At 31.2% G+C, this 13,109-nt stretch overlaps 1 protein-coding gene across 1 annotated transcript; it reads left to right on the top strand.

The window, feature by feature from the left end:
• Positions 1–1,540: 1,540 nt before the first annotated feature.
• Positions 1,541–4,328, top strand: LOC127111478 (WAT1-related protein At3g18200). The gene is made up of 7 exons (XM_051046187.1): positions 1,541–1,736; positions 1,850–1,912; positions 2,416–2,532; positions 2,963–3,212; positions 3,325–3,483; positions 3,732–3,883; positions 3,995–4,328. Exons 1-7 carry the CDS (start codon positions 1,549–1,551, stop codon positions 4,149–4,151), a joined length of 1,086 nt encoding a protein of 361 aa, XP_050902144.1. The 5' UTR covers positions 1,541–1,548; the 3' UTR covers positions 4,152–4,328.
• The last annotated feature ends 8,781 nt before the right edge of the window (positions 4,329–13,109 follow it).

Here is a 13,109-nt window from a genome sequence, read left to right as displayed (position 1 = left end):
TTTTTTCTTTTTAATAAGTTGTGATACAAGTTTTTTTAGGAACTTATCGTATTACTTTTCTTTAACCGGGTTCGTCAGTGCTACTCAAGTTTTCTTTTCCACATTGAAATGCCTAAATTTGTCCTATTTATTTTATATCATATTTTTTTTTGATGATTTTCATAATTGTACATATACAATTGATGACTGCTATTTATAAATTCTGCATTTTTGTATTATGTTCAATTATCTCAAATGAACCTATACCATTTTTTGTATACGATATCAACAATTTGAGTTATTATTATCACTTAATAAACTTGATATGTAAGTCTAATACTTCATCATTGTTTAACGCATTACATTGCTTAGGATACATAGCTTAAGGCTGCTACTTACTACTTGACTAACGACTTTTGTTCTTTCATGTCATATCATCTGTTTCAAGCAATGTCTTATTTCTTTTAGGACTTCATCAAAATATATTCACTGTATAAATTGAACCCATGGATTTCTACATCATATGTATCATCGTTATCCGCATCAACTACAACGATTGCCTTCTGATTCCATTTTAAGCATTTCTTCGTCAAATTCCAAGGAAAGTGCTAAACCAAACACATAATAAATCAGCTTAAAATGAAGAATAATGACTTTACAACTGTGACACAACTGTAAAGACAAAACACATACCAAAACATTCTTGCTACATATATAACAGAATGTAATTTTCTTTTCCCATTTGTATTCAACGTCTTCAACCTCTTCTTCTGAACTGTAATAACATCATCAAAACACAGTCTTTTCTACTTTTACTTTGTTATGATTTTTCTGTTATATTGTAACAATTTCCTTCATATTTTTTTCACCCTGTTGTCAACCAAATTTTTATCGTACAATCTCTATATTACTATATTATTTCAAACACTTTTTATTTATTTCATATTTATAATATTTTTGTAAAAATATACGTAACACAAAAAGGAATAAGTCAATTCTAAATATTGTTGTTATGGAAAAAAGAGTAGTCAATTCTAATAAAAACAGTAGTAGCTGATTCTTTAATTTAAATAATAATTTATCATTCAAAAAATAAAAATACTATTATAACTAAAAAAAAAGTGAGATTTTAAAGGATGACAAACAGAGTGATTTCTCACTTTCTAAATTTCATCAAACCTTTTTTTTATAATTAATTTTCCAATTTTTAGATTATTTATAAAGGTTACAAAATATTATAAACAATAGCACATGCACATTTGTTTCATATTCTTGTTCCTCCCCATTAAAATACATTCAAAAGAATCACTTTTTAAGATAATGCATTAATCCAGTCAAAAGAAAAAAAAGTGAATGAAATAGTAAAATTAGCTTAGATATGCAAAAAGTGCATTTTTACAATTTATAATTTTTCTTCTAAGGATCAAAACAATATTCCTACCTACTTATATTAGCATTAAAAAAAGCTAATAATTTAAATTATTCCTTTAAGATTATACTTTCACTCTCTCTATATAAGCACTTCTCATTGTTATTTCCACTCAAACAATTCAAAGTTGTATCAAAAAAATGACAAGTATTATAAGAGAAAAAGTGAAGCTTATTGTGGGATTACTTGCTCTACAATTTTGTTTTGCAGGATTTCACATTGTCTCTAGACTTGCACTAAACATTGGTGTTAGCAAAGTTGTTTATGCTATTTATAGAAATTTCATTGCCTTGTTTTTGTTGAGTCCATTTGCTTACTTTTTAGAAAAGTGAGTTTGCATAATCACTTTTTTTTATACTATTTTTCATTTTGTTGCATCATTTTTCTTAGTACAATGATACACATTTTAACATGAATCTTTGTTAATATTATTGTCTACAGAAATCAAAGACCACCTCTTACACTGTCTTTATTGGTACAGTTCTTCCTATTGGCATTATTGGGGTAAGAAAGTACATAAGCTCAAATACTCGATTCTCATTTGATTATGATTTCAAATTGCGGTTGCAAATGTAGTTATAATCATTGTGTTTTTGCGATGAAAACTTATTTTAAAAATGTTTGAAATATAACATTGAGATCTGTTGATATATCCTTAAAGTTAATTTCTAATACAGTTGAACCTGTGATTTTAAATTTTACTGTAATATCGCAGTTGTGGACTATAATTGAAAATCATAATTGTGATATGTTTGGGGGCTATATCTTAAAATTGTTTTAATCTCTATAATCGATTTTAACTTCAAACTAGAATTTGTAAACATGATAATTTATATATTTAAATTTATTGTTAATTTTGCTTTCAAATATATGGATTCAAAAATAAATTATTTAATTTTAAATTTAATTTTAATTAAAATAAATTTAATTAAAATCTTGACCTACATAAGTATAAATTGTTGATCTATGGTTAAATCTTTGAAAAGATGATTTTGTTGACGATGTAGAATCACTGCAAACCAAGCATGTTACTTGTTGGGGATGTATTATGCTTCTCCAACTTTAGCTTCTGCAATGCAAAACTCAGTTCCTGCCATCACTTTTATCTTTGCCTCAGCTTTAAGGTAATCATCAATCATGTCTTCAAGAGTCCTTATTTGAATTTGATTATTTGAGCTTATTTAGTTACATAAGTACTTTTGAAGTTGATATTGCTTATATAAAAAATTATATTTATCAGAGACTTTACGAAAACAACTTATAATATATTAGTGAAAATTTGTCGGCTTAATTCTATAAACTCCTCAAAATAATTTATAAAAACAATTTTCGAAAACATAGTGACTTTATCTTCCCTTTTATTATAGAAGTTACTTATATAAAAGAACTTGTGTGATAAACATTTTTTAAATAATTTTTTAATATAAATGAACATTATACTGCAAGTTAATCCATGTAGCAGATTCTATTTAGAGGGATAAGACTTGATTGTCGCCGTTGTTTTCTGTCATAATCTCATTACAATTGTTGTGAATTCATTTGTCTCTTTACTAGACTTGAGGAAACCAACATTGCAAGAAGAGAAGGAATAGCAAAAGTTGTAGGAACCATTGCAAGTATAGGAGGTGCTATTATTATTACTCTATACAAAGGTCCTCCTCTTCTTCACTTGCAAATGAACCAAATGCAAGAAAACATCACCTTACAAATAGATGATTCTTCAACAAAAAATCAAAATTGGACATGGGGTTGCATATTCTTGCTTGGACATTGTTTATCATGGGCCGGTTGGATAGTTTTTCAGGTATAATTATCAATAATCATACCTGACACCGACACCGGAAAATACCTAAAGTTTAAACCCTAAACATTTTCAATTATCAATTTTATAACAAGAATTGTAAATTTTTGTGCAGGATCCTGTTGTGAAGAAGTTTCCAGCTAAACTCACAATGACTTCATTCACATGTTTCTTTGGATTGATCCAATTCTTGATCATAGCAGCCTTTACAGAAAATGATTTTGAAAAGTGGAAGATACAATCAATAGAAGAGCTTTCTACCATCCTATATGCTGTAATAATCCTCACTTTAATTCTCAAATATTTGATTTAGACTCTATATCCAATAAATAAGTACTTCAGGCATAAGCACTTATTATACACTATGCAAATAAATAAGCTGAAAACAACTTATGGACATGTTATAGCTTATAGGTTGTTCCCATAAGCTCCTTAAGAAGTCTTCACAAGTGCGCATGCAAATAAATAAACTGAAATAAGTGATTCCAAACAAGCCATTTTATGATTGTGTGATGATTACAGGGAATTGTGGCATCAGGGGTTATGTTATCTCTCCAAACATGGTGTATTCAAAAGGGTGGTCCTGTCTTTGTTGCTGTGTTTCAACCATTACAAACTTTCCTAGTTGTTCTCATGGCTGCACTTATTCTTGGAGATAAGTTATACTCTGGAGGGTATGCAAAAAACTCAATAACCATTAATGGATTATTTTCACTCTTTCAACTCTATATTCCATAATTGAAAGTATAAATTTAAAAAAACTTATTCTTTCAATATTATTACAGGATCGTTGGTGCTATTTTCATTGTTCTTGGTCTATACTTGGTTCTATGGGGCAAAGCCAACGAAAGAAAGACGATTGAAGCATCGATAACAAGGCCATTGCTTGATTCAGATGAAGAGAATAACGATACTGGTGCAGTTTCGAAAGACTTACCTTAATATGTGTATTTGTTGTCAGATATAGAATATTGGATTTAAATTGTATGCCATCAATATGCTTGTTTATGCATGCAGTGCTAGTATATAATCCAGCTCACCTATGTTTGGTAGATTGAGCATCTATTTATTATCTATTATAATTTATTAATTATGAGTCACGAATTAATTTATTGATAATTTCCTCATCTTTCATGTAACATTAAATAAATTTTGATGTGACATTTTAAAATTTTTTCAATATAAATCTCTTAATATAATTGTTTTTCTATTTTCTTTTTCATATACTAATCAATTTTTGTTGTGTTTGTTCACTTTTTTTAGAATTTAAAATACATTATAGAATATTTTACTCCATAAAACTTATAAATAAAATATATATTTTTAAAAAATATTTAAAACCATAATAAAAAAAAGAGTATTACATTACTTAAAATAAAATGATTAAATAACAGTTTTAAATTTCATTTATAACTTTCAAATAGACAAAAAAAAGTCTCACATTCTTTCTAAAATATAATTCAATTATAATTATAACTACATATTAAAAAATTAAACTTCTAATATAAAATTAAACAATCATTTTCTAAAATATAATTCAATTATAATTATAATTACATATTAAAAAATTAAATTTCGAATATAAAATTAAATAATTATTTATCAATCAATTTACATATAAATATCATACAATATATTGATAAATTAAAAGTAATTAATATGAAAAGACAATTCAATTGAATTAAATCCATTGTATGCATTGAAAATTAATGGGATAATGAAAGACAAAAGCAGAAAAACAATATTTATGGATTGATTTCAATATCTAATTCATAATCCAACTCATAAAAAAAATTCAACAATCATGTTCATTTCACTTTCAAACTACAAAGTCTTTTCAAAATGGAGAATTCTATCTTAAATCTAACATCGTGATAATTGGTTACGAAGTGTCTAAATCGAATATGAAATATATTCAATTTATATAATCATGGAAAGAAACATTCTTGAATATATTGGATAAATGAAAAATGAAGCAATTAAAAACTATATAAAACTTATACACTTATTTCATATTTTTCATTTTCATTTTAATGTTTTATCTTATCTTTCCATAATCAAACATATTTTTTTCACTTAAAATTGTTTTTTTAATACTCCTTTTCATCTTATTGTCTTAATTAAAAAATTGTGTATACTAACCGAGTTCCTTAAAGGAACGGAGATTCGGGGTATACCAAATTTAATTTCAGGTGGAAATAATGTTTGGCTAGGCTTATGATCTCTCAAGTTGAACTCTGGATTACTAGGACCCCTTTTCCCTGAAAATCAAACGGTGAAAAAAAAACTTTGTATACCTGACAAAAACTAAAATCTATCTAAACTAATATTAATTAAATAATTCATCTAAATACCGCGCATCGCGCATGTCTTAATCTAGTTCACAATGAATTTTATAGTGAAGTTGAGCGTCTAAATGAAATGGAATTTGTGAAATTTTGGATCGAACTCTATTCTCAATAAAGATAGTTTGATTTTTCGACAGGAGTTGCGTATGCTGTAGTCGAAGTCTGTTCAATCATGTTGTCGAAATATGTTAACTTATATTCTAAGTTAGTATGTCGAATTGAGCATTTATTTAACCCCAATTACTTAAGTTAGCTTAATAGTATATAAATATATTAGTTCTCTCAAGTTGTTGTGAGAGGTTAATTGTTGTCAGGGTCGGAGCAAGAGATTTTAATTTGTGGTGACAATATATTTTTGTATTATATATTATATATCCTTGTATAAATATATATTATTTTAAAGAATTATTAATCATTTTTTTAATAAATTTTTTTGTTTGTTTAAGTTTTCTCAAATTTTATTATCAATAATAATATTTATTTATTTAACTTTCTTATGTAAGCAATTAATAATATATGAATAGTTGTCTAATATTTCTTTTCATAATGTCTTAGTGTTAAAATAAAAATATATAAAACAAAATATAGATAGTTTTTAAAGTTTTCGTCAAAAATTATTTTGAAGTAAACACAAAACTAATTCGACTATATTTTAGTCGAACATATTTTGATTTGAGATTAAAGATAGTGCAATGTCAGTATAAACTTGTTTTACACCATCGTTCAATAGAATTATAATATAATACTTTGTCATATCATATCAATATTTTAAAATTAAATGTGTAACTTGTCGAGATACACGTACGTGATTGATTGACATGTAAAAATCTTTTACACTATTGGTGCATATTTTTTTCTTTTTTGATTTTATAATTAATTTTCAAAAATAAAAAAATTATAAACACCTTAAATGAAACACGAAACGATTATCATATAGTATTTTACATCAAATTTTTAATAATATATTTATAACAAAAATACTCTTTTAATTGACTGATGAGTTATATTATTTTAGTTTTTTTTATTTTATTAAAGCTCATATAAATGTGCCGTGTTGCTACTTTTTTTTTTGTAAGAAAGATAGTGGAGGCAGTTTCCCCTTTAGTGTTGAACATGGCTCCGTTTCTGATTGTTGTTATTCACTAGTAACTTTTAAATCCTTATTGAGAAAGTGAATAGTAAAACAATTTTAACCAATTCTTCTTCTTCCTTCTTCTCTCTTTCGTAAATCTAAATAGAGTTTCTCATATTTGTTGAAGATACTCAATCTTTATCTCATAATTTTCTTTTGTTATTGAAACATCAATTCACAATAAACTGGTGCGGTGAGCATGAAGGAAAATATGTCGTCAACAAAGTATGAGATTGTGAAGTTCACCGGTGTGAATGATTTCGGTTTGTGACACTTGAAGATGCAAGCCCTTCTTGTTAAACAAGGTTTGTTATAAGCGCTGAAAGGATCCGAGAAGATGGATGTGTTAGACGATAGTACCGATCTAGAAGGAGGGTTGAATAGATCAGTATTTAAAATTTAACGCTTTTTAAAAATGTTTTCAAAGGTTGCGAAAGCTCCCTAGACCACAATCGTATAAACGATCCGTTAATGGAAAGATCAGATATGCGTGAAACCGAATGGAATAACTAAGATAGAGATAATCAACTACAATCTAAATCAATCGATTAATTACCACAATCCTTGATATAGTTAACTCTAATGATGAGTCAACACAATGAAAGAACAAGTAAAATATTAATAGATTTGTGTGGGATTAATTTTATCAAACACTTGGTGTGCACTCCACACCAAGTCTCAATTTCACTCAAATTAAATTTGCAGAATTTTACTTAATTGCAATCAAAGTGATTGTACCAATTTATCGAACAGCTACTATGCACAACAACTAAGCCATATTGATTTTACTATTAATTTCACACAAAATGTAATTAATGCAAAATTTAAAGAGTTAAGAGAAAGAGAGAACAACACCGGATTTGTTTAGGCAATTCCCCTATCGTCCTCGCTTAGGGTACGTCTGCCCCAAATTCTAAATCTAGAATTGAGATATTTATTAACAAGTTGCAAAGTTAATACAAGATAAGAAATGATCACCACCAACCAAACCATAGTGTTGTTGCAGATCCTATTCACTTCTCTCCCCTTGATTCGAGTTGAACCAAGTCCTTCAAGCGTTCCGAACAAACCTCCGGTTGCAACTACCTTATTGCAAGAACTCCACATTCTCCAAAACTATAGCTCGGTTGACTTCAATCGCAAGATGCTTAAACCCTAACCTTCCTTCACAATCCTCCGGTTATCGTTACTTGTTTGAACGAGCCCACCCTTCTTCAAACCTTTCACTCGGCTAAATCTATGAAGCAAAGGTTAGTGCAAAAACCCCCAATTCTTGGAGGACAAAACCCCAATGGTTTTATTCAAGAAAACCCCACTCAAAGTCTCTACCCAAAATAAGATTACACAATCCTATTTGGACATTATCACCACTACAATGCACAATGATCAACAAAAATTGTTATGTGTAGTTGTTGAGAAATGCAATGAAGAATGAAGATGAAGAGCACTTTAGTGTATATATTTCACTTTTCTTGTTGTTTTTTAAAGAAGAGACTCTAGAATATTTATATGATGCATGTGTTGGTGTAAGCCCTGGAGGCCAATACTTTTGGTGCTTGTATCGAATTATTTATTAATAATAAAAGACTCTTTCTTTATTATGTTTGTTTAATAAAGTCCCTAGAATAGCTAGTTTGTTTAATGTATCAAGTGTGACTTAATCATGAGATCACATTAAATATAAGGACACTATTCTTAAAGTATCCGTAGTCGAGCTTTATTATGAAGTGGGATAATATTAAAGCATTAGGACTATTATGTATATAGACTGATGATCACATCTCATGGATCATGGATAAGGAGTTATCAAGTCTTAAACATAGGTATGAATATTAAGAGTAATATTTATACTAGATTGACCCGCTATAAGAATACTATATAGAATGTTATGCAAAGTGTCATAAGTTATTCTCATGGTGATAATGGTGTATACCACCCTTCGACCTGAAACCACTATGGACCTTAGATGTAGAGTCGAGTGTCTTGTTGCTGATCAAACATTGTCCGTAACTGGATGACCATAAAGACAGTTGATGGATACTCCACGAAGCATGCTAAGGGACATGAGTGACCTAGATGGAATTTGTCTATCCTGCGTAACATGATAAATGTCTATGGGCCTAATATTGAACTAGACAAGGATGACACGGTCTATGCCTTGTGTTCAATATAGATATAAGGGTAAAAGGGTAATTATACACCTAAGTATTATCACAGAAGGATTTGTCAGATCACATGACATTTTCGTGTCTTGGGTAGCAGTGATGTGTTGCTAGATACCGCTCACTGTTTATTATGTTAAATGCGTGATTTAATATAATTGCCAATATCGCGAAAACCTACAGGGTCACACACAAAAGGACGGATTGATGAGAGATAGAGTAACTAAGGAACACCGTAAGGTACGGTGCACTTAAGTGAATTGTAGAACATCGTAAGGTACAATGTACTTAAGTAGAATACGAAATATGGTAAGGTACCACACGCTTAAGTGATTTTGGCATATTATAAGATATGGGTCACATACATTTAAGTGGGCTTTTTAGCTTACAGCCCACACAAGTGGTTCTATAAATAGAACCCTTATGCAGAAGCATTTGTGCAGTTGCAATTTCGTTTCTCTCTCTCTCTCTCACTCAAAGCCTACATTCGTAGTAGCTAGCACTGAGGTTGAAGGAATCCGTTCGTGTGGACTGAGTAGAGGCGTTGTCATCGTTCAACGTTCGTGATCGCTCCGTAGATCTGCATCAAAGGTTTCAATCGTCACAAGAGGTAACAATTCTATCAGTGATCATGCCCATTCGTAAGGATCACTAAAGAAGAAAAAATTAAATTCCGCTGCGTTTTGGATCGCTATTCTCCTTCAGTGGTATCAGAGCCACTTACGAAACCATGCATCTAATAGCTATTTATTTTCTGTATTAATATGATTAAAAGACAGAATGAGACAAAGAATAAACGAGTAATTAAATTTGGCATCATGTGTGTACAATTTGGATTATTGATGTTGACTATGCTTCGGAATCCGACATTAGTATGGTGAAGCAACGATACATCGATCGTCCATAGGTTACACAATTGAGATCGATCAAGTTATATATGTGATATAAGTAATCCTAATGCAAAATAAGGTATATATGATATATTGTTTTTGTTTCGTTCATTCAAACACTTAATGGTTGTTTTCCTTTGAGCGATCAATGGTCGTTTGCTTCTTGATCCGACATTAGTATGGTGAAGCAATGACCTGTTGATCAATCATACTGAATCAACAATCGAGGTGTGTTTGAGGGTCTGAAATTGGTGCATTAGGGTTAGTGACGGCACAAGGGTTGTGCTGTCAAAGAGTTATGAATTGAGGGCTTGTTGGATCACGTCTGTTGACTGTTTCAAAGCGCTGATTTTGGCCGCGTGACGTTCGTCATGGGCCTGTGACGATTGTAACAAGCTGGACGAGACGGTCGTGACATGCTTTATGACGGTCGTCACATTGACAAAGTCTGTATTCTCTATTTTTCTGTTTTGTGACCAGACAGCGGACCCCGACTAACTCTGCGTAGTATGATCGATCGCCGAAATTTAATTTGGTTTTAATTAATTAAAAGAATTAAAACTAATAATAATAATAATGTGTTTATTATTATTGTCTTGTGGTGATCGGTTATGGCCTTAGTTTTCCTTTATTTTGTTTTGGGATTTTAAAATACGACCTGCGTGTTGTGCCTCTCTTTTAATATCTTAATGTAACTTCTTTTCTCATCTCACTCCCTCGTATGTAAAATGAGTTTCTTTTATGTAATGTAATATTATGAAGAAAGAGAAGAATTCAATATCAAAGGAGGACAACCTTGAAGATCTTGCTTGAAGAAGCTTAGATCGTTCTTAGGTTAACTTAGGTTCTCTCATTGGTTTGGGAGAACAATTGCGCTAGGGGGCCATAACTGTTTCATTATATATGTTGATGCATGTGAATGAATGTTGATGCATGTGAGAGACGATTTATATGATAAATAAGCCGGTGAGATTAGAATAATTGCAAATTCCCTCAAATTAAATATTAAGTTTATGTTTTCCAAGTTTTAACACTCATCAAGACTAGTATCGGATAATGTAGGTTTCGCCTACGTGAGGTGCATGCTCTATATTAGTAAGGTGCGATGGGATAATTGTAATATCCAATTGCTAAAACAAAGGGTCAAACTTAACTAAGCAAATTATAATAAGATTATATGTGTTTAGAAGTAAGAGTTGGAAATGATTCATGTGATGGATTGGAATAAGGAGTTATTCACCCAACTAAAATATTTGAGAGTTGTATTAGATACAATTGGAAGGAGTTCCTACCTAAATAACCTAGTTTTGTGTAATCCTCCTACGCGGACTTAAAACAAAGTAAAATGTGGATCTCGACCCACTAGAAAATCTTCCAATGGGATTTTCCGAATCAAATGGTGAGGGTCATTTGTTTTGAGTAAAATAGTGGGAGCATATTTAATTAAAGGCCTAATTAAATATATTATTGATACTTATATTTTCATTAATTTCATGTAGATTACCATGACAAAAAACACCTCTAACAACATTTTGCGATCAATCCTTGACAAGGAAAATTTGTCTGGGACAAATTTTCTGGATTGACACCGAAATCTGAGGATTGTCCTCAAACATGATAGAAAGTTGTATGTCTTGGAGAAACCTGTTCCTGAAGAGGAACCTCCTAGTTCTGCACCTAAGGCAGAAAGAGATGCTTATAAGAAGCATGTCGATGATGCCAATGAAACTTCTTGTCTCATGCTAGCTACCATGAACTCAGAGTTGCAAAAGCAACATGAGAACATGGCAACGTTCGATATGATCGAACACCTGAAGATGTTCTATCAAGAGCAAGCAAGGCATGAAAGGTTTGAAGTTTCAAAAGCATTTTTTCAAGGCAAGTTAGCTGAGGGAGCCCCTGTAGGTCCCCATGTGCTCAAGATGATCGGGTATGTGGAAAACCTTGAGAGGTTGGGTTTTCCCCTCGGAAAGGAACTTGCGACTGATTTGATCTTGCAATCGTTGTCAGATAGATTCAGTCAATTTGTCCTAAATTTCAATATGAATGATATGATAAATCTCTTCCTGAACTGCTAGCCATGTTAAGAACTGCTGAGCAGAATCTGAAGTCAAAAGGGAAGTCCATTCTGATGATCGGAAATGGAAAGAGACAGAACAAAAGACCCTCCAAGCAGGGTGATAAAGGGAAAGGCAAGGAAGTTGCCAAACCTAGACCCACTGTTGCTGCTTTGAAGCCTAGTGGAGGCATAGCAAATGAAGGCACCTGCTTCCATTGCGGTAAGACCGGACACTGGAAGAGAAACTGCCCAAAGTACCTGGAAGATAAGAAGAATGGAGTAGAGACTTCAACTTCAGGTATTTTTGTTATTGAAATTAATTTATCTACTTCTGCATCATGGGTATTAGATACTGGATGCGGTTCTCACATTTGTACAAATGTGCAGGGGCTAAAAAGGAGTAGAGATGTGGCAAAAGGTGAAGTTGACCTACGAGTTAGCAATGAAGCAAAGGTTGTTGCTTTAGCCGTAGGAACTTATGTATTGACTTTACCTAGTGGTTTAATAATTCAGTTAGAGAACTGTTATTATGTGCCTGCAATTAGCAGGAATATTATTTCCATTTGTTGTTTGGACAAGTTTGGTTTTTCATTTATAATAAAGAACAATTGTTGCTCAATTTATTTGAATGATATATTCTATGCTACTGCACAAATGAACAATGGACTATATGTACTTGATCTTGAAATGCCTATTTATAACATTAATACTAAAAGAATGAAACCTAATGAGTTAAATCCAACTTACCTTTGGCATTGTCGATTGGGCCACATAAATGAGAAACGCATTTCCAAACTCCATAAAGATGAACTCTTGGACTCTTTTGATTATGAATCATATGAGACATGCAAATATTGTTTAATTGGAAAGATGACAAAGTTTCCATTCACAGGAAAAGGTGAGAGAGCTAATGATCTTTTGGCCCTCATACATACTGATGTATGTGGACCACTAAACATACCAGCCAAAGGAGGTTTTCAGTACTTCATCACATTTACTGATGATTTTAGTAGATATGGCTATGTGTATTTAATGAAACACAAATCAGAGTCCTTTGAAAAGTTAAAGGAATTCAAGAATGAAGTACAAAACCAACTAGGTAAGAATATTAAAACTCTTCGATCAGATCGAGGTGGTGAGTATTTAAGCCTAGAGTTTGATGACCATCTAAAAGAGTGTGGGATCCTATCCCAACTTACTCCTCCTGGAACACCCCAATGGAATGGTGTATCTGAGAGAAGAAATCGAACCCTGTTAGACATGGTCCGGTCCATGATGAGTCACGCTGATCTTCCAAACTCCTTTTGGG

The sequence above is a fragment of the Lathyrus oleraceus genome, chromosome 1 (assembly GCF_024323335.1).
Source record: "Lathyrus oleraceus cultivar Zhongwan6 chromosome 1, CAAS_Psat_ZW6_1.0, whole genome shotgun sequence".
In the NCBI taxonomy this organism is placed as follows: domain Eukaryota; kingdom Viridiplantae; phylum Streptophyta; class Magnoliopsida; order Fabales; family Fabaceae; genus Lathyrus; species Lathyrus oleraceus.
Note: the sequence above shows the minus strand (reverse complement) of the source record. Positions and strands in the feature narration are given on the sequence as shown.

Coding starts and splice junctions, on each gene's coding strand:
- LOC127111478 (XM_051046187.1), top strand. CDS start 1,549: ATGACAAGTATTATAAGAGAAAAAGTGAAGCTTATTGTGGGATTACTT. Junction 1,737..1,849: donor TTTGCTTACTTTTTAGAAAA/GTGAGTTTGCAT, acceptor TATTGTCTACAG/AAATCAAAGACCACCTCTTA. Junction 2,533..2,962: donor ATCTTTGCCTCAGCTTTAAG/GTAATCATCAAT, acceptor TCTCTTTACTAG/ACTTGAGGAAACCAACATTG.